Source organism: Suillus fuscotomentosus (genome assembly GCF_016647785.1).
Source record: "Suillus fuscotomentosus strain FC203 chromosome Unknown F5891scaffold_46, whole genome shotgun sequence".
In the NCBI taxonomy this organism is placed as follows: Eukaryota; Fungi; Basidiomycota; class Agaricomycetes; order Boletales; family Suillaceae; genus Suillus; species Suillus fuscotomentosus.
This window is the reverse complement of record NW_024539558.1, coordinates 109,794-131,004: the sequence shown is the minus strand read 5'-3', so window position 1 is coordinate 131,004 and position 21,211 is coordinate 109,794. Positions and strand designations below refer to the sequence as shown.

Genomic DNA, 21,211 nt, shown 5'->3' with positions numbered 1-21,211 from the left:
ACTTCCTGGTTTGATAATCATTCCAAGGTATTCCACTTCCTCCGCATCGAACGTGCATTTCTCCGGTTTGACAAATAACTTTTCTTTTCGAAGTTTGTCTAGAATAATGCAGGTTTGTTGTTGGTGTTCGGTGGTTGTTTCGGAGAAGATGAGCATATCGTCCATGTAAATGACGAGCCATCCTTTGTTGAGTTCAGCTCTGAACGTGTCGTTCATATACGCTTGGAAAGTGGCGGGGGAATTGCATAATCCGAAGAACATGACCGTGGGTTCAAAAAGTCCTTCTTCCGTGATGAACGCGGCTTTCCACCTGTCATCCGGATGAATCCGAATGTTATTGTATCCGGATCGAATATCAATTTTTGTGAATATTTTTGCGCCATGTAACCGTTCAACCAAAGATGATGGGAGTGGCAGGGGATACGCGTTTTTGATAGTTTGGTCATTCAAGAAGCGATAGTCCTGGCATGGTCTGAGTTCTCCGCTTTTCTTTCCTACGAAAAAGAATCCGCTTGCTTGAGGGGATTTAGATTTCGTGATGAACCCTTTGGCAAGATTTTCCTCGATAAATCTTTTTACTGCGTTTCGTTCGTTGTAGGAAAGGGGGTAAATTTTGGACGTTTTGGGAATAAATCCGGGCTTCGTTTCAATACGATGGTCGATACCGGGTCTTTCGGGGGGTAGTTTGTTCAAGCCGTTTTTTGCAAATACGTCAGAGAAATCATGGAGATACTCCGGTACCAATTCTTCAAAAGTTTTTTTTCTTTTTTCCTTTTCTTCTGAGGCGAACTCCTGTGCTTTGTTACTAAACTTGGACGACTCTTCGATTTGTCGGAGATATTCTCCTTCGTCCGTAAGTTCGGTTAGAGATGATGGTGACGTACTCCAAGCGTCTTCTTTCGTATTGAATTTCTTAGTGAAGAAGGTTTTCTTTGGTCGAGAGGTTTGCTTGACATATTTCTCGATTTCGGCAGATTTTTCTGTTGCCGGAAGGGATACTGTCTGTTTGGTCCAGTCTATAGCGGGGTTCATGGCTCGAAGCCAGGGGATCCCTAGCAGGATCTGGTCTTTTTCTCCTAGTTTGGTAATGTTGAATTTTCCTATCATCATCCTTTGGTCGATTTGGATGATCAGCGTGCAATACCGTTCTACCGGTCCGCTACTGAAGTAGCTTCCATCGGCGGTTTTAATGTAAAAAGGGTTTTCGAGTTTCTTGGTTCCGATGTTATGCTTCTTTACGAAGTCCTCGGAGATATAGGTTCCTGATGCTCCGGAGTCAATTACTGCGGTGGTTTCGACGTTTTTCTGACGCGTTCGGGATACGAGGGTTATGGGGACACGAAGTTCTTTTTTTTCACCAATTGTTCGTATCAGGCGTACAGGTTGTTCTGGAGATGCTATCGTCGATATAGGTCTCCGGTTTAAAAATCCTCATCAATTCTTCTAGCTTCTTCTTCCTCTACCTTCCTTACTGTTGGGTAGGGGGCTTTCTTCTTCTGTGGACATTCCCGTGCCCGATGTCCGATCTGGTGACAGTTGAAACATTTTCCTGTCCTCATGTATTCTTGTTTGGCTTCGTCTGTGATCCGATCAATAACCATGGCATCCCTATCTCTGGCAGGGATGTATCTTTGATCTCCGCGACCGTTCTTCTTCTGGATTTGTCGCGAAGGGAACCTGTTTCTCCGCGCTAACAATCTTGCGTAGCAATTATCCAAATCGACTACTGCAGCGATGTAGTCATCAAGGCTCTTGGGTACTCCTCCTGCGTTGAACATTTTGGTCAGAAGTCCTCCGTTGAGGCCGTTCTCGAAATGATAGATCTTCATATGTTCTTCTTTGATTTTTGCTTGGGTAAGCAACCTTTGGAAGTCTGCAATGTACGTCTGCAGGCCTTCTGGACCTTGTCTTAGTTCTAGGAGTTGTGCCAACGCAGTCCCAGATGGGTCAATCGGTCCGAAGGCTTTGTCAAAGCTTTCGTTAAATTCTTTCAAGGTTCCATAGCCCTTCTTCTGTCCGGTTGAGTCGATGTATTGGGCCTCTGCGAGGAATTCTTCTTTCCATGACCTGGCATTTCCTTCGTTCATGAACGAGGAGATGAAGATCACTTTCTGAGCGTCGGTTTTATAGATTTCCGAGTTGATATCAATGTAAGCATTGCATGAGAGCATGAATGACTTGGACTTGTCTCTGTCGCCATCGAATGTAGGAGGATGGTTGATCTTGAATTCTGTTATTTTGGATGAGGCCGACATGTTCAATGGTGGTACAGAAGTACCAAGGTTCAGGGCTTGGAAGGTAGGGGTGAGTGAAGTCAGATTGTCGACCTTTTCTTCGCCTGCACTAGCTGTCTTGCTCAGTCAGGATTTTGCTGTTCTGGTTTCGAAGTTTCTTTGACACGTATGGATATAGGTGTCTTTCTAGACTTCAATCTTTTGTTACGAACTAGGATAGTTCTAACAGCAAGGGCTCGATAGAGCGTTCGTGTTGCTGAGATTTGTAAAGCCCTTCAAATAAGAAGAGGTTCTTAGACTTAGTTAAAGGAGTGCTTTAACTAAGAGATCGGTTCTGACAACTTAAGATTGGTGGTCTTAAGCGAAGGAAGTTCTGGACAAAACCTAGTAAGATTGAAGTGACGTTTCTAAGTAAAGTACACGTGCTTAAATAGGAAACTATATGCGCACGGACCAGGGCTACGGTGAGATAATAGTACAAGAGTCGAATATGGAAGTAAGACCAAGAAAGGAAAGTCAAGCCGCTAAGGAAAATGTAGGGCATAATGGCAGATACGTGAGAAGCAAAGGAAGTAGAGTAAGGAAGTAGAGTGATTGTAACAGTGATGGGACGAAATGACACAAGAAAAAACAAGTACTGAGTGAGTCCTGTCGTGAATTGGGGAGTGAATTCAATCACTTTGCCCTGATCATCTTTGGCAGAAGAAAACTCCACCGTGGCCAACATAGTAATGATAGTGGACCATACAGAGGCATCACCAGCATATCGGCCTGATCAAAGAATGTATTGGCTCATCACATGCCATACGGAGATGAGATAACTCAACCTACCTGGACATCTATGTCGGCCAAAGCCAAACATATATTCAGCTGGGTTATCGTCCATCAGCGCACCATTGGCATCCATGAACCTCTCTGGCATAAATACAAATGCGTTGGAGTACCGCTGTAGGGATTCATTTCTGGCTGGGCTTGTAGAGACTGTTTTTACCTTACCTTATGTTGGCACTTTTGTAGCTTACATAATCAATCAATCTTTTCACCAGTTACCAGTATGAGTCAGAGTGCTCAGTAGTTTTCTATGATATTTCCTCTCCTCTGAGCCTTAAGCCTAGTCCAGAAACCCTTTAGGGTCGAATAGCAGCTAGGTTCTGCAAGACCCAACATTGTTCAGACTCACCATCTGAATTGTTGTGCCTTCACCGCTTTTCATCCCGTGAGATGCCCCTGAAATATAACGTCAACATCTCGAAACCTGAAGAGAATGAATTGACCATAAATTGTATAGGACAATCGCTCCTAGTGTATGATGTCAGTGATGATTTGCTCATTAGAAGAAAATGGCAAACCTTTTGGAATGAAGTAACCATCATATATATCATCACTCGAGGTGGCATGTGGCACTATGATATCGTCTTCAGTGCAGGCTTGATCCATCAGCGAGGAACATTACAAAGGGGTAAGACAGGCTGCCATCGCAAAGTCTCCCACAGAATTGATTCAACGTATGGTAGTGACACCCTGTCTTCAAAGGTAGGTAACCAATCCTGGCCAACCACCGAATCAATCTCCGCTTGTGCACATTTTTGAACATTTGGGTAAGACACCATGGCAAGAGCAAAAGCCATCAAGACTGAAGTAGTCTGCAAAGAAATTCAGGAGTTGATGGTATGGTTCGGACATCCGCTAACCGTCTCATATGAACCTGAATAGATATGTATCAAAGGGAGGTATACCGTCCCTTGTAAAAAGATGACGAACCAATAATAGCAGTAGTAGCTGCTTTCTTTAAGGCACTCTCAAACAATGGCTGGGATGACTGATCTTGTTTCTCGATTCGTTGAAGATTTTCTGCCACCATTGAAACCCGACCAAGTACCGAGTTTTCAACCTTCATGATCATGTGATCAATAGTTGGGACAGAGCTAATATTTCTAAAAAGGAAAGATGCTCACCATATGGTCTTGTGCATATTGGAACAGCATGTCGGTCATTTCTCTCATACAATTGGATGACGTTCGAGCATCACGTTTGATTGAGGATCCCCAGCACCAGTCAGGTAACTTCAGTACTGCAGAGTACAGAATGTCAGCTATTTTCATGAGGAAATGAGATGAGCTTACAGAAAGGGAAGGTTTTGAGCAAGATTGCTCTCTCTGGGGTCATCACCTGAAAAACGAGAGCTATTGCATTTTCTACATTGCGAACCAGAGGGTCATGACGAGGACTAGTTTGGTAGCTGTAGGTCGCTGACATTGCAACTGATGACAAGAATCTATGAACAGGTTAATAATAATTTGATGTTTACAAACACATAGACTGACGTTGCAAAGTGAGAATGGTAATTCTGAGGATCGTCGATGAGGTTGAGGATCATCTCTTGAGCTTGCTTGATCTGCATTGGACGAAATTTGAGTGCAGAGTCGGAACAGAAAGTTTGGTGGAAGAGTCGTCGGCAAAGACGCCATCTGTTGCCATAGCCTACGAATGCAAAAACGATAGACCAACCAAACCTGCCTGTATTCTTTAATGATTGAATGGAAGAATGTTAGAAGAATGCACGGCTTAAGTGTAGCTAGGTCCGGTCTATCACAGTAAATGCGAGAACACTTGTCTAGTAAGGTTTCTGCAACGTGTTGAGAATTGATCACCATGATTTCCTGGCCTAGAAGTTGCACAAAAAGCAAGTCTCCTGATACAATAATCTGCACCACATATGCGCAGTAGTACCATCTGATTACGTACCATAAACAGCAGCCCATTCGGTATAAGTCAACCATGGTGCCTTGGCGTCAAGAGACAAGATGTTTCCTAGCAGTGGGAGCGGCACTGGGCCAGGGGGAAGTTTGTTCTGTCTGTTCCTAGTAAACCTCTTGAAGACTGTGATGACAACAAAAGAAGCAGGTAAGACGGCGAGGATAGCAAGGCGACCATCAACTGAAGGAAACATGGTTAGAGTGGTGGGTGGGCAGACACCCAACGCACAAAGGGGGCCTTTTAACTGCACGGAGAACCACTCAACACAAGGGGCAGGCATCGGGTCATCAGTAAACCGGTGAGCTACCGATATTCTCATGTTGTGTGCGGGGATTAGTGCTTCTTCCTACACATGACGTTATGATGCAGTGAGCCATATTGCCAAGATCACTTCCAAGGACTTGGGAATCATACTTGCAGCGGTTTCTGTAAGCATGCTGCTTATCACATCAGTCACGTGGTTGTTTGGATCGCTTATATCATCATCTTGAGCCTCGTTTATTGTTAGACTTGGCTCACTTACTTACCACCATCTGCTCGTTTGTATCATGCTATAAAAACCTATGGTTTTGTCCTGTTATCCTTTGTCTGATTCATTTAGTGTTTCCCACCCTTACACGGCGGGTCTCCACTTTTTTTTTAACATCGACATAAACCGCGAACCCCTGTTCCCTTCCATCTGCTGGGCTTACCGCCTATCAAACTGAACCTGCCAAACTGCCTTCCTTATGGAACACCCCTACTGTTTCTCACTCTCTGACCACATGGTCATGTGCAAAGAGACAAGAATGGTCACCTCTGAACACGCTACCCCAAGTATCTACCTCACAGACACCGAGACTCCCAAACAATGCACCTGTACCCGCTGCTGCCACAGCTACGTATCACATTGATTCCTCTTCTGATTCAGACATAGAAAACATGCATATACCCTATGCCTGTACCATAACCAACATTGCCGCTGTGGAGCAATCTGCTCCCAGCAAACCACCTAAACTCTTACCGGGCGAGCTCACTCCCAAGGTTGCCTGCAATTGGGACAATGCATGTTCAACTTACTTCATGCACAAAGAAGTCGATGCCGCAGACCAAGTCAAAATGATAGCTTTCGGTATGCTAGATCCACACTTACATACCTGGTACTTGGCACAACGTGCTGCCTTGGCACCTGTCCCTGTGGTATTAATGTATCACTGCCTATAGTTATAGTAAAACCCTGATACATTAATTACTATAAGTCATAGGGTGGGCTGATACATCATTTTACTACAGATTATAGTCCCTACCCTTCCCTATACCGTCCTGGAGATGTTCTAGATGTTCTCCCTCGTGCTATATGTTCAAGATCTGTTCCTGGAATCGGGTATCGCAGATCCGATCTGACTTATTAAGCTGATGCCAACTGATTTATGAAGAATGCGATCTGGATTATTCAGTGCCTGGACATGTTATGCTATAATACAGCTATGTAGCATAGAGGTTCGTCATGCGGTGGTCGATTGAAGGTGTGTCCTTGAGGGTAAGAGAAGGTGCGTCCTTGGGGGTAAGAGCCTGAGTGGAAACCACAAGTTGAGGCACGGCACTCCACAATGCTTGGAATGAGGAGCGCATCACAGAATGTAGTGCAGATTGATGATATGCATAAGCCTGAAGCCCCTCCTGGTCGGAGGGCTTCTCCAGTATGCATAGATTTGCGTGATCGCTCCACCAGCAAGCCTGCCACTGCAGAAAGACCAGTATGCGTCTCATTTCTTCGACAAGTAGTTGCACTTCCTCAGACCATCGTGCAGCACATGCACAAGCCTTACACCATTCAATGTGAACACCTATAACTGGAATCAGTTATTTGTCAATCCCAGCAAGCTAGAGACATACAATCTTGAACCCGGTCATTTTTGGAGCGACTGGTGTCGACATCTGTAGCAAGCCAGATCCATGAGATTGTTCCAGTTCCCTGAGTATGTCTGCCCATGAAATCACCCATCTGTCTCACATCCTTGTTTCTAAGAGGCTGCAAAGTCTCTCCCCAGCCCACCTTATCCAAGCAACCGCTCAGTGACTCCAATGCTCGACGCGCACACCTGTATTTATCGACTCCTGCATCTTTCTTTGCTTCGACACGGGCAATTAGATTCTGAGCGCGAGTGGATGCTGCTTGACCACATAGATTCTTGTCCTTGAATTTGTACATATGTGAGCGCAGACGAAGGTGAGAACAAATTTCGTTAAGGGCATCATGAGCCTGCGCATGCCATAGTTCCCATTCTTGCTCCAGCAACCGCTGGTCACAATGTAAAGGGGCGTCAATGGCAGATGGAAAATATAGAGGACAGTGTTGGGGCTTTAGAACAGCTTCGGTAGTGCTGGCATTAGAGTCAGCTGACAAACGTAGTGCTGAAACAATGGGCATGTAGAGTTCTTGGATCCTTGTCCACGAGTCGATCCGTCTCTGTAGCATGTTAGTCCTATTGGTAATCGTCACTCGTTGCTTGTCTGTAGGATGAAGGGAGACATTGGCGATGTTGTGTTTCAACCTCTGTCTGCTGTAACATCAGAACCAAGAAAATAATGATAAAGGAAAAATTAACGCACTGCTGATCTTCTAGTTCAATGCCGGTACTTATGAGTATGCTGGGCGAGACGTCCACGTGAAGAGATGAATCAGCCCCAGCTCACAATTCTTGTGCTTCTAACTCCACAAGCTGAGCCTGCACTGCAGTCTGTGTAATAGCTAAGAGTGGTCAGCCAAAGCTGTGGAGGGGGCGAGTGATGCCTCACGGGCAACCCTGCTTTTGAAAGGGTTTGGTTTGGTGTCGTCCTCCTCCCATGCCTCGATTTCTAGCCTCCACTCATCAAGTAACACAGCCTGAATGGTTCCCTCCAGCTCGCGTAAGGCACCACAGTGTTCCCTCTTCCACTTCACTGCGTCCTCCATCTTGTGCTTCAAGGTCCAACCTTCACAATGCTAGTAAGGAACTTCGAATAATGTCAGAGTAAAAAAAAACTCACTGAACATCGTCACCTTCTTCCAATTCCAGTCACCAAAATGGTCGTCCAGCATATCACGTCGGCTCCCCGGTCCCATTTCTTTTGTGCTAGATGCCATGCGATCAATATTTGCCCACCCCCATTCTGGTGCCTCTCCATCTGTCCTGCCTACGAACTTGGTTAAATTCCATGAGAATGTGGTCTGGCAAGCAGCAATGTGAGCTCCGATGTGAAACTTGGGAATGAAATATTGGATTAGCATCGTATTGTGCGCTATATGCAGGCGAGTTGGCATGGAGTCCATCCTAGTCCATAGTTTCTTCAACCACTGACATGCGATATCATACAAAATGTTGAGCATTGCGATTGTAAACACGACCAGGGCTGAGAACACTAAGTAGTCCATATTGAGGTACCTTGAATGCATCATCAATTTATTCATCAACTGAAATGAATATAAACATACTTTTCACCCTTTTGAAGGTCTCCTACCCCAGTTGGTAACTTGAATTCATGGCGTGCACAGTCAACAGTACCTACACCAGTCGCTGCAAGGCCACGCGATGACTTTGTGTCTGCCATATTGACTGCGTTGTGGCTAACGCATGTGCTGCACTGAAAAACCATCAAGTCAGACACCATCGAACAGATAAAAATGTCTACATACCTCTTGTCTCTCGCCTGCCTACATGGATAGATATTCCTTGTATGTGGTTTCTTCCATGAAGTAAGCCCATCCAGCATTCAAACCTGGATCCACTTCATCTGAAGAGACTGCTTTTCATTTGAGACGAAAATTCGCATCAATTGCGATAAAGAGTGCATACAGCCACCTGCAGTGAAAGATCAGTGCATCTCCCTACCAAAGGCTAAACAAGATACTTGCCGCATCGATGGAGGTGCAGTCTCCCATCTGTCAGGTAGGTTCTTCCCTGGATGTGGGCATGCAGGACAGAGTACAGCAAGTTCCCTGCTGTCAGTTTCATTGGCGCCAGTAGGATGATGACATCTACTGCTGCGTCTGAGCTGTTGTAGGTGCTGCCATTCACGGACCATGCACATGAAAGCAGAATAGCGATCCTGCATACTATCAGTAAAGATCTCCAACAAATAGTTAAAACTTACTTTGATAAGAGAAAGTCCAGTGTTGCTGGTGCGTCTGGCTAAGCTGTGATAGAACTTGTAGGGCAAAACCTTGGATTCAAAGGAAAGGAGGTGATACTGCTTGAGGACACTAAATGTAGCTGCTGTCCATGGTTCAGTTGTGGTTACAGGGTACCAGCGTGCTCGTAGCAGCTGCTTGAAGCGAATTTGTGCAGTCTCACAACCACAGAAATCCAATGTAATCTCATGGATACCGTGGACATCAATCACAACAAAGGTGTTGCCAGATGAAGGACGTGGATTGTGGCACCGATGACTGGGATTATGACCCAGCTGGATCCGCATACCCAGGGACTTGAGGGTCGTACAGCAAAAAAAGCCACTGGTCCACTCCTACATTCAGACCAGATGAGGGACACTTCGCCAACACCAAATGAAGCATACCTCAATTCTATGCAATGGCAGGCATTGGTGGCATTGGAGAATACAAGCCTGACAGAACATTTCCAGCCCAAAACAATCCTTGCATCGGTATGTCTTATCAGAATCACCGCAGCGACAGAGTGAACATGAAGCTTCATTTCCACGGCCTTCTAAAAAAATGGTTTCGTCAAGAAAAGTCTGGCGTTCGGGTATCCAAGTAAGGAGAGGGTTGTCCTATGTGATTAATGATTAAATCAAATTATTGAATTTTGAAAATACCACTTACTGCTGCAGTCTGTCTGCGCTTCACAGGCTGAAGGTCACAGACGTCTGCATTAATATCTGCAATGACATCATCAAAGAAGTCATGAGCTGGGCACTGAGTCTGAGTCTGCGGTGGTGGTGAAGAAGGCCACTCATTCATCTCCCCCAGGGAAACCTCAGATAGTGAGATGTAAGCTGTCTGTAATGTGGTGTGCCCACCACTTGTGAGCCCGTATTCTCGTACACGTTGTTGCAAAGGTATATGTGAGGGCTGCTGGCCTTGGACGAAGGGCTCAACATGCGCCCGCTGCCTTTTGCTAGGTCGCACCATGTCAAGTGCACAAGAGCGCTCATCGTGAGAATGAGTACAATGCGGATCATGCGGATCCCTCTGAAAATACATACATAAGCCATCTGAAGGCCAGATTCTGATTAACGACCTACACCAACCATACTTGTATCTACATTGATATTCATCTCGCCCACACACTGCGTACAAGCTTGTTCCACTGTCAACGTCATCGCTAACATAATACGCTGTGGCCAGATGGGAGAGCTCAAGGCCAAGATGGAAGAGCTCAAGGCCAAATGGATGGAAGAATGCCGGGCCAAGGCCGAACTCCTGCATGAAAAAATTCCTGAGTACAGGAAGCTTAAGCCAGGTTTTGCCGAAACGGACCTATTCATCGATGAAATACTCGAGGAGTATGACAAGATATGGCCGCTGTGGGAGTACCTCTGGCCTGATTTTGACATAGAAAAGGATGTCCCGATTATGTTTGTGATGGGCACGGAACTACGCAAAGCACTTGCCAGACATCGTGTGGTGAGTCCACTAGCTTCTGAAGCTAACTTGTTGCTGATACCCGACGCTAGCAAATCAAATGCTTTTTGTTGTGGGAAACACGACAGATTGCGGCTGTTTGCAATGGCACATCAAGAATTGTAAAATGTGTATAATTTTGGCACTAAATGGTCATTATTCATAGTGGTGATGGATTCAGGGCAATATCTTGTCAAATACAAGCAGATTTCGACCATGATGGTCACCAGTGACCACCTCTGGACACTGCTGTCTAAGCTGAACTTTATGATAGTTGGTTGCACCCGGAATGGATCTCTAGTGCAATGGGATCCAATTGTCATCATGATGGCACCCATTTCACCACAAGAAAACAAATGTCGGTGATTCATTATCAAAAGTAGAAAGAGTGTATGGACATATTTGAATTACTAGCAGGACCGAGAAAGACTGTGTTCATTAGCTACCCTGTCAAAACTAGACTTAGAAGGACAGTTCATGACAGATGTATGAGTCAGTCCTACGTGTGCTGCAGAACGTTCCATTCTGGCTCTGCAATACTTCATAAAATATTCTCCAAAATAATTATCACTGGTCACTGGGGCCATGTCCTGGACAAGCCTGGACCATAACTTGCAATCACCAATACAAGTAAAGAACTTATCACTACACTGAGCGTAGTAAAACATGCAATCATTAAGGGTGTGGATGGCTTGAAGTCAGCGGCAACACCTGCGAGAAATCCAAAGATGGAACTTATTACACTAGTGGAAATTCTATGAGTGATGCAGACAATCATAATCAAAGTTGATTGACCTTAGTATGCAAAAGCAAGTCGGTATACTTGTAATGACGATCAGCATCATCATCTTCCTTTGTAGGTAATATACCTGTTCAATAAGCAAGGTTAAGGTCAGGCTGCAGTAATATGGCGTGAATTGAACCGTGAAGTCAATGGATCTCATTCTCTCCCCAAAGTGTTGCACCATTGTAGCGGCGAAAATGCAGCCAACACCTAAAAGTAAGGAGCAGGAGCAAAGCATCCATGAAGTTTCTGTCGTGCCTAGACCTGGAATGGCAAGGATGGCCACGTCCATGGCCACAGAAATGCCTGCCTGTCAGAGCTGATGAGGTATGAGAAATATGTGTGACAAAGTGATCTGACTCTTAGCTTGACTGCTGAAATTGTTGATGAAAGCCCTGACATCCATACCATTCACAATACCATCAACAGAAGTACTCCTGATGTGGTCAATTGTGATTGGCATACACAGTATTGTAGCCACCGCATTACCCATGAAATAGAGAGCTTTTCATATCCTGCATTTCTCTATCACTGCATGACTGCGAATGAGGCAAGCTTTGGGTTGGTTGTGGCAGTTCAGATACTGGTAGTGGCCTATATTGTGTTGGCTTAGTGACATCCAATTTATGAAGGATAGACATACGTAGCATGTACAGGATTCTACCTATGAGTTGGGAGATTAGTATCTGAATTGGTCGGTTTGGCCGAACTCACGTACAACAAAGCACAATGCCAGTATCCTCAATGACTCCGTTTTCTGCAAGGGCTTCTATTTCTTGGTCATCATGATGTTGTGCCATACAAGACATGGGCACATACCAACACTGGCAAGTTGTGCGTCAACCTGTCTTATTTGATCTATAGTCCAGAAAATTGTAGCTGCAGTAGACTGGTTCAAAGTTGTCGCTTCTATTGTGCATTCAGGTGATTCCGGTTGTCATTGCAGTAATATAGGGCTTACCTCCAAGGTAACAAAGAATTTCTCTGCATGCGTGTCTCACTTGTGAGCTTGTCATGTGGAACTTGTGCGGAAAAAATTCTACATGTCTCCTGCCAAACAGTGAAATATAAAAATAAGTGAAACAATATTTGTCGACCACTCACCAATACTGAGCTTCAAGTTCGAGCCCTGTATAATACAATGGAGTAAAAGAACAAGTAATTGCATAAAAATGTACTTTTATGCCTCCATTCGCTTGCCTGAATACACTCTCGAAAAAGAAGGTAGCCGTTCAGATCCTAAAGCCAGGTAATGATGCACAGAGAGTGGACCACATAGTAGTATTGATATACATCTTCTCCCCTGTAGGTCATTTGGTGAACAACCAGTACCCATTCATCCTCTTTCGCTGTGGCTCTTGATACGTCGATGAAATCTTCAAGCCCTCATCGATCGATATAGCGTATATTTATCAACGTGTATGTGTTCTAAAATTTAGGTTAGTAAATACATTGCTTGTACAATCGGCCAGTGCTCGCCTTGTTAGTATGATAGTAATATGTCCCCCCCAAGGGATGTACCAACTCCTCCCAACCACTCCCATACAATCCAGGCCTGTTGATAATGGTCAAACTGACATTATTTCTAGGAGTGAAGGTCACCAATGCAGGGTCATCGATTCGCCTCATAGGTACCAAGTAATCTTCACGTCCATTTGTACTATATAATAAAAATGACATTGAACTTAAGAACTTAATGTATGAATCCGTACTCACAGCATTACCAGCTCAGCATACCGCGGCAGTTGCATCAGCCAGATTCCAAAAGTACGGTCCAGCAGCCCCGCTACGTACTGTTGAGAGTGTTGAGTTGCCTAGAACATATGTATTGCATACGGCCTAAATGGCTCAGGAGGGCTCAGATCATCAGAAGAAATTTGTCTCGAGGTTAGACGTTTAGCATTCATCTCCGTCACAATTATGATATTCAAATTATTCAACTTGAACATGTGACACAGGTTGATGGAAGACCGGCACTCCCGACTCAAGGTGGGCATGAATCACGTTCGGGCCATTATTTGGACTTACTCTGCCACTGCATCAGCCTATGTCTGAGTCGGCGTGCCAATCCCAACTTTCGCAATGGCAGACAGTAGCAGTGATTTGAGCATGAACACTAACAGTACATTATGACACCATATTTCGAAGAGCCAACTTACTTAACTGCACCCTCCCTGTCATCCATATTTGGGATTGCCCTATATGTCTTAGTTTTTTAGCGATCGCATATATAAAATGGTCTGGCAGGTTTCTTCCTTACCTCCATCTTCTCTACCGTACTCTTCACTTTACCTGTCATTTCTACCATGTCTATGTCAGAACCTGGCGATGGGGCACATGCCCTCGCACTCCCAGACTCCTCAAGGGTGGTCCCTACCTCCACAGAAGCAAGGGCCAAGTGCCGCATCGCTGCGTTGGAAGAAGAATTACAAATGATGAGGCAAGAAAGAGGAACAAAGCAAAGGTTCATTGCATACTGTCTTACTCACTACTTCTAACTCATTGATCATCAAAGAAAAACTACCTACTATGTCGCTCAAGGCAGGGGGGTTCGTCACATGAGCGTCCTTTATACTAACCTAGAAGACTTGATTGCCAAGAACAATCACAGGTATGAGGAAGCCATATTGGACAACTTGGAGGGCAGCACCCCAGAGTATGTCTTTTGTATTTTTGTAACATATCTAACTCCATTTTTCAGACAAAATCGCCTGCAGCGAGGCTACCTCACACTCTCACAAGCTCTGCCGTGGTTTTATTCTAAACTTTCAGACCTTGATGCTGATGACTGTGAAGATATGTTGAAAAAGGTCCATTTTCTCAATAAATTCGCGCTGTGTGCTCATAATGCTACAGATTAAAAGAGGAGCTGATGCGGCCCATGGTGATGATACTTCCACCCTTAAGGACCTCATCGCTACCTGGGTTAATCAGGATTTTCACCTGTCGCCTCTACTCCGGTCTAATGACAAGCAGCTGTGTGGCTTCGCACATGATGTTTGTGGGAATTTACTATGCCCTGCTGAGTGGGACTGGAATGATAACTGGTGAGCACTTACCTTCATAGAAATATTACATGTCATTGAAACCTAAGCAGTGTGAAGGCCAGTATTCGCGATAGAACATTGGACTTCATTGTATCAGAAAATTCCTGGCCATGGTTTGTGTACGAGAACTACTCGTTCAATGTTAGCGACCTAGAGAAAGGTCTTTTCAAGTCGAAAATCCTCGTTCAGGTTAGTACATGGGATCATAATGTGTAGACTTTACTCAAAATACTAGGCTTTCAAAGCCATATTTACATCGCCATCTTCTGCAAGAGAAGCTGATGGCGATGGCGCCGACATCCTCGAGAATAACAGGCACGCTTGTCGGGCATTAAATCAAGTCAAGGTCAAAATGTGTGTGGCCTCCATTATCAACATGAAGAAAGTCACCCCTCGCTCCATCACTTATATTGTTTGTCAAGTGAGTAAATATGATTGCCCACCATTGATGTCTGACTCGACATCTACTTCTGGCAGGTTCGTTTTGCGCTATCCAGCGTCTCATCTTGGCACACCGTCAATGGGGACTTTGACTATGAAGGATTCTGGAATAATATTGTTGACTTCTTCGAGGAAGTCCCTGGCCCTGTTGTACAATGTAGGGTAAGCAAACTTCTTGAATGGTGGACAAGGTATCAGCTATTGTGGCATAGTATGTGTCCGATATCTAACATAACTATTCAGGAAGATTTTTGGAAAAAATCACCGTGAGGATCTCACACCTGAAGTTGTGTCTCAGATGTCCGTTACAGTGCTGGCAGAACAGAGAAGGGCACAAGAGGATGCTGCATTCAATTCGGAGTAGCTTGACCATTGTTTTACTATATGTCATTGTATAAGCATTTTATAACATTTACATTTAATGCAATCATCATGTCGTACTCGCCATGTGTGATCAAAATTGAATATCATTTGATGTATGGTCAGTTTTCGCTGATAATAGTAGTACTGATGCATACTGTACAGCATGCCATCCACTACTAAACTTAATATCTCTTACAATCGAGCCAAACCATAGAGACACTCTCAATGTAATCAACTATATTCAGGAATGCAACAAAACAAATAGCTCATCACCTACCTAAAACTTTAGCATCGTCTCATTCACTCTCCAAGCGGCAAATCAATCTTTTGCGCAAAAATCATTGTATCCGGCTTGCAAGTGGAATGGAATAATAATTTTTGTTGCTAACCTAAAACTCTAGCATTGTCTCATTCACTCTCCAAGCGGCAAATCAATCTTTTGTGTGAAATTCGTTGTATCCAGCATGCAAGTGGAACAGAATAATAATTTTTGTTGCTAACCTAAAACTCTAGCATTGTCTCATTCACTCTCCAAGCAGCAAATCAATCCTTTACGCGAAAATCATTGTATCCGGCGTGCAAGTGGAACAGAATAATAATTTTTCTTGCTATTTTTTGTCTTTCGTGAGGTTGATTAGAAAAAGGTATCTTGCTCTCCAAAGCCAATTTCAGACCTACACTCCATCGTGTTGATCGCTGCCAGCCTTCCTGTCAAAAGATTTTTCTCATCCCATTTAGAACTGGCACCAACCTGCCAGTTTTGTAGTTTTGCTTTAGTGTTTCCTGTATCTATCATTTCATTTAATCGCTATGTTGCTGCTCAAACAGAGCAGACGAAATATATATATTCATATTAGATATGTCCTTCGGTGGTTGTCCTGTCAGCTGATATGTATTTTAATGTGCCAACACTAATCACAGTCCCTCTGCCCACCAAATGAACCTCTTTTGTTAGAGTTTGCAGATTATATTTTTCATGGAGGAGATTTGACTTATTTAGTATCTAGCAGAAAATCGAGCGGCACGACAATATCTAGTTGAATCCAGCAGTCTTGTAACATTTAATTTGCTACGGCGTCTAGACCTGCGGCTTACCAATATTTACCTAATCCCCTGATTGTGAGAATTGGACGTTGCAAGCAAGATTAAGCTGTAACTTCCGGCGTCAAGAAAATTGAGCAGGATCAAAATATCTCGTTCAATCCAGCAGTCTTAGAACATTTAACGTGATACGACGTCTAGACCGACGACTTACAAATTTTCACCTAGTCGCCTGGCTGTGAAGATTGGACGTCACAAGCAACGTTAGCTCTAACTTCCAACATCATAATTTGTGTGCACCTTTCTAAGCGGAGCCAGTATAGCATTGTTGGCACAATATTTTCATGGTTCGCGTGTCTGAGCAACAACTTGTGGTGTCGCGAGTTTTGAGGTACCAACCGAGATTTACTCTGACTTCACAAGGGGACAGTCTTGTCATTATTGTCTAAAGCAAGTATTGACGTCAGTGCATCGACACTAGACAATTCCTTCTGTAACCTCTCCTAATGGTTGAGAAGTATTTTGATATGCAGGTAACATCACAGTTATTCCACCCACCAAGTACACCTCCCGCGTTAGAATTTACCACTGCGCAAGGGTATCACACCCATGTGAGTGGTGATCATGGGCGCTTTACCTTGACATTCCTGGTCTGAAATCCATTCCATTGGGCTTTTGTTACATCTTTCATTCATAGACTAGTTTAAATATTAAGCGGTGCATTGAGGCCAGTAGTGATGTAAAAGTTTGGTCCTGGACCGCAGTTCGAACCGAATTTTTAGTGGACTGAACCGCGGTCCAGTCCAACATTCGACGGCTGGGGAGAACCGAACCGGGTGTTCAGTTCAACGTTCAGCAGTCTTTGGACTGTTTTGAACGTGTTCGAATTCGTCCAAACGCATACTTATTTTTTGCATGATGACTCAGCAACTTCATCGATATCCACCATCGATAAGTGTTGCCATCATCCCACTTCACACAGATCAGTCATCGTCATTAAATAACCTTGCAAATAAACTTGGCATCCATCTATTTGATTTAACACTTAACAGAGAAGACCAATAGAGAAGACCTCAATGAGTCACAAGACGACCTACTGTCATATCCCGTATTCCGGACCTATGTCCGATAATATTCCCACGCCTCATCCGGACCTTCGGACACCTTATCCATGTCTCCAGTCCTCTACCCATCCGGATCCCTGCACCTCTGCACATCCACATCCACACATCCAGATCCAGATTCCTTTACCTCCGTACATTAGACCTCCATACCTCCACAGCTAGCCTGCTTCATTCATCCTTTGTCCTATCGCCCTAATGTCATATCCCATACATCCATGCATCTTGTCTGGACCATATCCGATCCGGTCCGGTCCAATCCGATATACGATAAGCTACTTAATTCATTTCGTGTGCATATAACGTTAACACAACCTATCCGGTATTTCCTTGTTTCCGGTATCTCGGTTATACTTACTACTGCCTCAGACCTTTGCTTATTGATCTTTCCAATAGTCACTTAGTATATAAACTCTTGTATATGTCCTGTAGTTCCTCAGTCCGAATATCATATTAGTCCTTGCACTAGATCTCACTCTAAGTCCTCATATCAGTTCTAGTCTTCCAACTTAGTTATCCATCTCAGGCCTAGGGAGTTTCTCCCTAGGCCGGAGCTCTGCTTATCTGATACTCTGCTCATCCGCTCATCTGATCCTCTGTAGTTTCCGGAAGTTCATCCAGATCTTTCCCACAGTCCTCCGGACCTATTCTGCTTTGGACTTTGTCCTTGCAGCCTTTCCTCTGTTTACTTCTACTCAGGACAAGTCCCAAGTAGCCATTATACAGTGGCTCAAAAAAGTGTCTCAATGTTTCTGACTTTTCATGTAATTGCTTTATTATGAGCCAGGGTGTGGGAATATGACTATGCTGTAGGGAGGTGTCATAATGCTATACTTCTCAGCCTCATTTATGCTCCCTGTAGCGTGGGAATATGATGTCATCATGTGCAGATATGGCTATTTGAATTTGGTGACTCATTGAGACACTTTTTTGACTTTCAGTTTGATCAACACAATCTCTATAATTATGATACTTTATGTGACCTCCTGTTGCTCTAATCACTTCTGCCACTCCTCTAGCCATGCTATCTATCAATTTTGAATATTTCTTCTCAGTACTCCTTCCTCACTCTGCTGCAACTCTGTCCTACAGCTGAAATAGCCCCTATGATGAATTTTGATAGGCTGCAAGCAATTTCTTAGATATTTTTCAGTAATATTCAATAGGGCTAATGTATGGGGACTGTGCTAGACATGATAGAACATTGATATTATGGTCTTTGAGCTGCTAGTGACTGACTTGAAATCTTACTTCACATGAATGAAGATCTCACATTTACCATATTCTAACTGGGCAGGCTGCTAATGCTACTCAGGCCACCTAATTCATCAATTCATCATCTCCAGCACTGTTTCCACTCAAACCATCAACAATACTTGCAAGGCAACAAATATTAAAGTTACAATCAATCAGAAGAGGATTCTCCTATCCCTAGCCTATAGAAATAGGAAGTAAACTTCAGCTTTAAAGTCCAGTACTGGACTGAAAGAGGACTGGAAGAGAATTATATTATGAGATAAGACCAAGATAAATATAATGAAGTCAGATGGCTGGGAATACATCCATAAAATGACAGGTGAACCACTACAAGAAAAAAATTTGTGTAAACTCTCAAGTGTGGAGTAACAAACATAGAGGTATAGAGCTATATGAGATGTAATAGAGTGTATATTCTCTGTGTGAAGTGAAGTGAAGAACTAATACAGAGTGGTACATCTCTATTTTAGATGAGAGTCTGCTAAGAAGCATACAGAAATCATATATTAATGAGGAAGATACCATGTTGCAATAAAATAATGATCCTAAGTATATGTCCAAGTCAGTCACTAGCAGCTCAAAGACCATAATATCAATGTTCTATCATGTCTAGCACAGTCCCCATACATTAGCCCTATTGAATATTACTGAAAAATATCTAAGAAATTGCTTGCAGCCTATCAAAATTCATCATAGGGGCTATTTCAGCTGTAGGACAGAGTTGCAGCAGAGTGAGGAAGGAGTACTGAGAAGAAATATTCAAAATTGATAGATAGCATGGCTAGAGGAGTGGCAGAAGTGATTAGAGCAACAGGAGGTCACATAAAGTATCATAATTATAGAGATTGTGTTGATCAAACTGAAAGTCAAAAAAGTGTCTCAATGAGTCACCAAATTCAAATAGCCATATCTGCACATGATGACATCATATTCCCACGCTACAGGGAGCATAAATGAGGCTGAGAAGTATAGCATTATGACACTTCCCTACAGCATAGTCATATTCCCACACCCTGGCTCATAATAAAGCAATTACACGAAAAGTCAGAAACATTGAGACACTTTTTGAGCCACTGTACATATCCGTATCAGGACGAAACCTCATTGTAATTTCCGGAACTTTCCCGCACTCATCTGGAAGTTACTTGCACCCGTACGGAAAGTCCTTCCGAAGTTTCCCGTGCCTTCGGACGTCTTCGGACTTTCTTCGGACACCAATCTGAAATTAAGGGCACATACTTGGGTAAGGGGTGCAGCGCACGAACTGAAGCCAAGCCCCTCAGAATCAGTCCTACCCTTTGTGCATGGTCTTAACACCTACAGTGTAAGCAAATCTTTCATGCAATAATGTTTGATCAACTACTAATACTTGTGTTGCAAAGACCTCTGACCATGAAGCTCAATAAAGCAAGAACACGGACTGGGACCACAGTGAGTTCCCTGACTTTCTCCCCCTCAATATGTCAAATAACCAAAGCGCTGTAGGTGCCAATGATGCTCTTCTTGACGCCGGTGATATCACCTGGTTTCACGATGCTGATGATGATACTCCGCTCCCTACTTCTCATATGCCTTTGCCACCCCCTGCCATCATGATTGCTGGCTCATGTTGCTCTGCTCGTGTTCCACGTCCTGCCTCCAAGCTTGTTGACCCCAACAATGCTGTCTTGGGCAAACACAAAGCTACTAGACAGCGAGTGGTATTTACTGAGGATGAATCTGAAGATGCAGTTGCCGAAGACCCTGAGTGGGATGATGCCAACAAAGTACTAACTTATGCAGGTACTGCAACTGACATGGATACACGTACTGATGACGACACCCCATCAACATATCAACAAACTAAAGAGATGGGTGACGCAGACCGTGAGGTAAGTGAACTCTCCATTCAATTTTTCATCCAACTTAACTTATTCTTTGTGCAGGGTGCCAAACAGTGTAAAAGTGACTTGACCACTGACATTCGTACAATATTCACTTGTGAGTCGAACACTATCAACCCTGATACTGGAAAGAAAGAGGATGGGCACTGGTGTGAGGTCTGCAAGTAAGTTTTGAATGCTGTGTTGTTGTTGTTACTTATCTAACATCACTTTCAACAGGGCAAATGGTCTTGCTCGGAAGTTTAGTTTTTTGAAGGGCAGTGTCACTTCCCTTCAAGCTCATATTCAGAGGTAAGCTTTCAATTTGCTACTGATGTACCCTACCTCACATATCTCAGGCATAAGGACCACACAAAGCTCTACAAAGATTGATGCCACAAGTGTGGAATCCAGCCACATATGCGTGCATTACCTGCAGATGATGTACTGTACGCAATTCATTATGTCCCACTACTCAATCTAAGATTCTAATGAAACTTTTTTTAACAGCTCTAATCAGAAGACATTGGACAGTGCAGTTGTAAGAGAGCATTGAGCACCAGCATTCACCACTGCTGTATTGCTGGACTACATAGTCGAACTGATTGTTGGTGAAGACAAAGCATTTCAACTCGTCGACAAAGGCGCTTTTCGGTGACTTCTCACATACACTCGCCCCAGCCTTTCTGACAAAGATATTCC

At 43.9% G+C, this 21,211-nt stretch overlaps 5 protein-coding genes across 5 annotated transcripts; 2 read left to right on the top strand and 3 right to left on the bottom strand.

The window, feature by feature from the left end:
- Nucleotides 1–2,550: 2,550 nt before the first annotated feature.
- Nucleotides 2,551–5,184, bottom strand: F5891DRAFT_957129 (cytochrome P450; the record flags this gene model as incomplete). The annotated part of the gene is made up of 11 exons (XM_041375458.1): nt 2,551–3,005; nt 3,066–3,180; nt 3,490–3,533; nt 3,584–3,649; nt 3,688–3,867; nt 3,996–4,125; nt 4,190–4,305; nt 4,358–4,509; nt 4,559–4,747; nt 4,797–4,926; nt 4,980–5,184. 11 exons carry the CDS (start codon nt 5,182–5,184, stop codon nt 2,551–2,553), a joined length of 1,782 nt encoding a protein of 593 aa, XP_041223007.1.
- A 1,271-nt stretch (nt 5,185–6,455) lies between these two features.
- Nucleotides 6,456–10,101, bottom strand: F5891DRAFT_1129906 (uncharacterized protein; the record flags this gene model as incomplete). The annotated part of the gene is made up of 13 exons (XM_041364457.1): nt 6,456–6,817; nt 6,897–7,042; nt 7,073–7,534; nt 7,668–7,722; nt 7,770–7,946; nt 8,001–8,395; nt 8,446–8,589; nt 8,669–8,744; nt 8,772–8,838; nt 8,862–9,059; nt 9,105–9,476; nt 9,528–9,704; nt 9,793–10,101. 13 exons carry the CDS (start codon nt 10,099–10,101, stop codon nt 6,456–6,458), a joined length of 2,940 nt encoding a protein of 979 aa, XP_041223006.1.
- A 1,272-nt stretch (nt 10,102–11,373) lies between these two features.
- Nucleotides 11,374–13,562, bottom strand: F5891DRAFT_982615 (uncharacterized protein; the record flags this gene model as incomplete). Its single annotated transcript, XM_041377226.1, has 12 exons — nt 11,374–11,462; nt 12,021–12,041; nt 12,096–12,152; nt 12,197–12,286; nt 12,339–12,427; nt 12,482–12,506; nt 12,556–12,616; nt 12,671–12,762; nt 12,829–13,037; nt 13,094–13,191; nt 13,406–13,412; nt 13,537–13,562. 12 exons carry the CDS (start codon nt 13,560–13,562, stop codon nt 11,374–11,376), a joined length of 864 nt encoding a protein of 287 aa, XP_041223005.1.
- Nucleotides 13,563–13,689: 127 nt separating this feature from the next.
- F5891DRAFT_957202 (uncharacterized protein) lies at nt 13,690–15,229 on the top strand (the record flags this gene model as incomplete). Its single annotated transcript, XM_041375466.1, has 7 exons — nt 13,690–13,841; nt 13,893–14,187; nt 14,234–14,424; nt 14,475–14,613; nt 14,660–14,782; nt 14,902–15,056; nt 15,109–15,229. The coding sequence occupies 7 exons, from the start codon at nt 13,690–13,692 to the stop codon at nt 15,227–15,229; spliced, it is 1,176 nt and encodes a 391-aa protein (XP_041223004.1).
- A 4,878-nt stretch (nt 15,230–20,107) lies between these two features.
- F5891DRAFT_1191877 (uncharacterized protein) lies at nt 20,108–20,902 on the top strand (the record flags this gene model as incomplete). The annotated part of the gene is made up of 4 exons (XM_041367523.1): nt 20,108–20,518; nt 20,573–20,694; nt 20,750–20,821; nt 20,869–20,902. 4 exons carry the CDS (start codon nt 20,108–20,110, stop codon nt 20,900–20,902), a joined length of 639 nt encoding a protein of 212 aa, XP_041223003.1.
- Nucleotides 20,903–21,211: the final 309 nt, after the last annotated feature.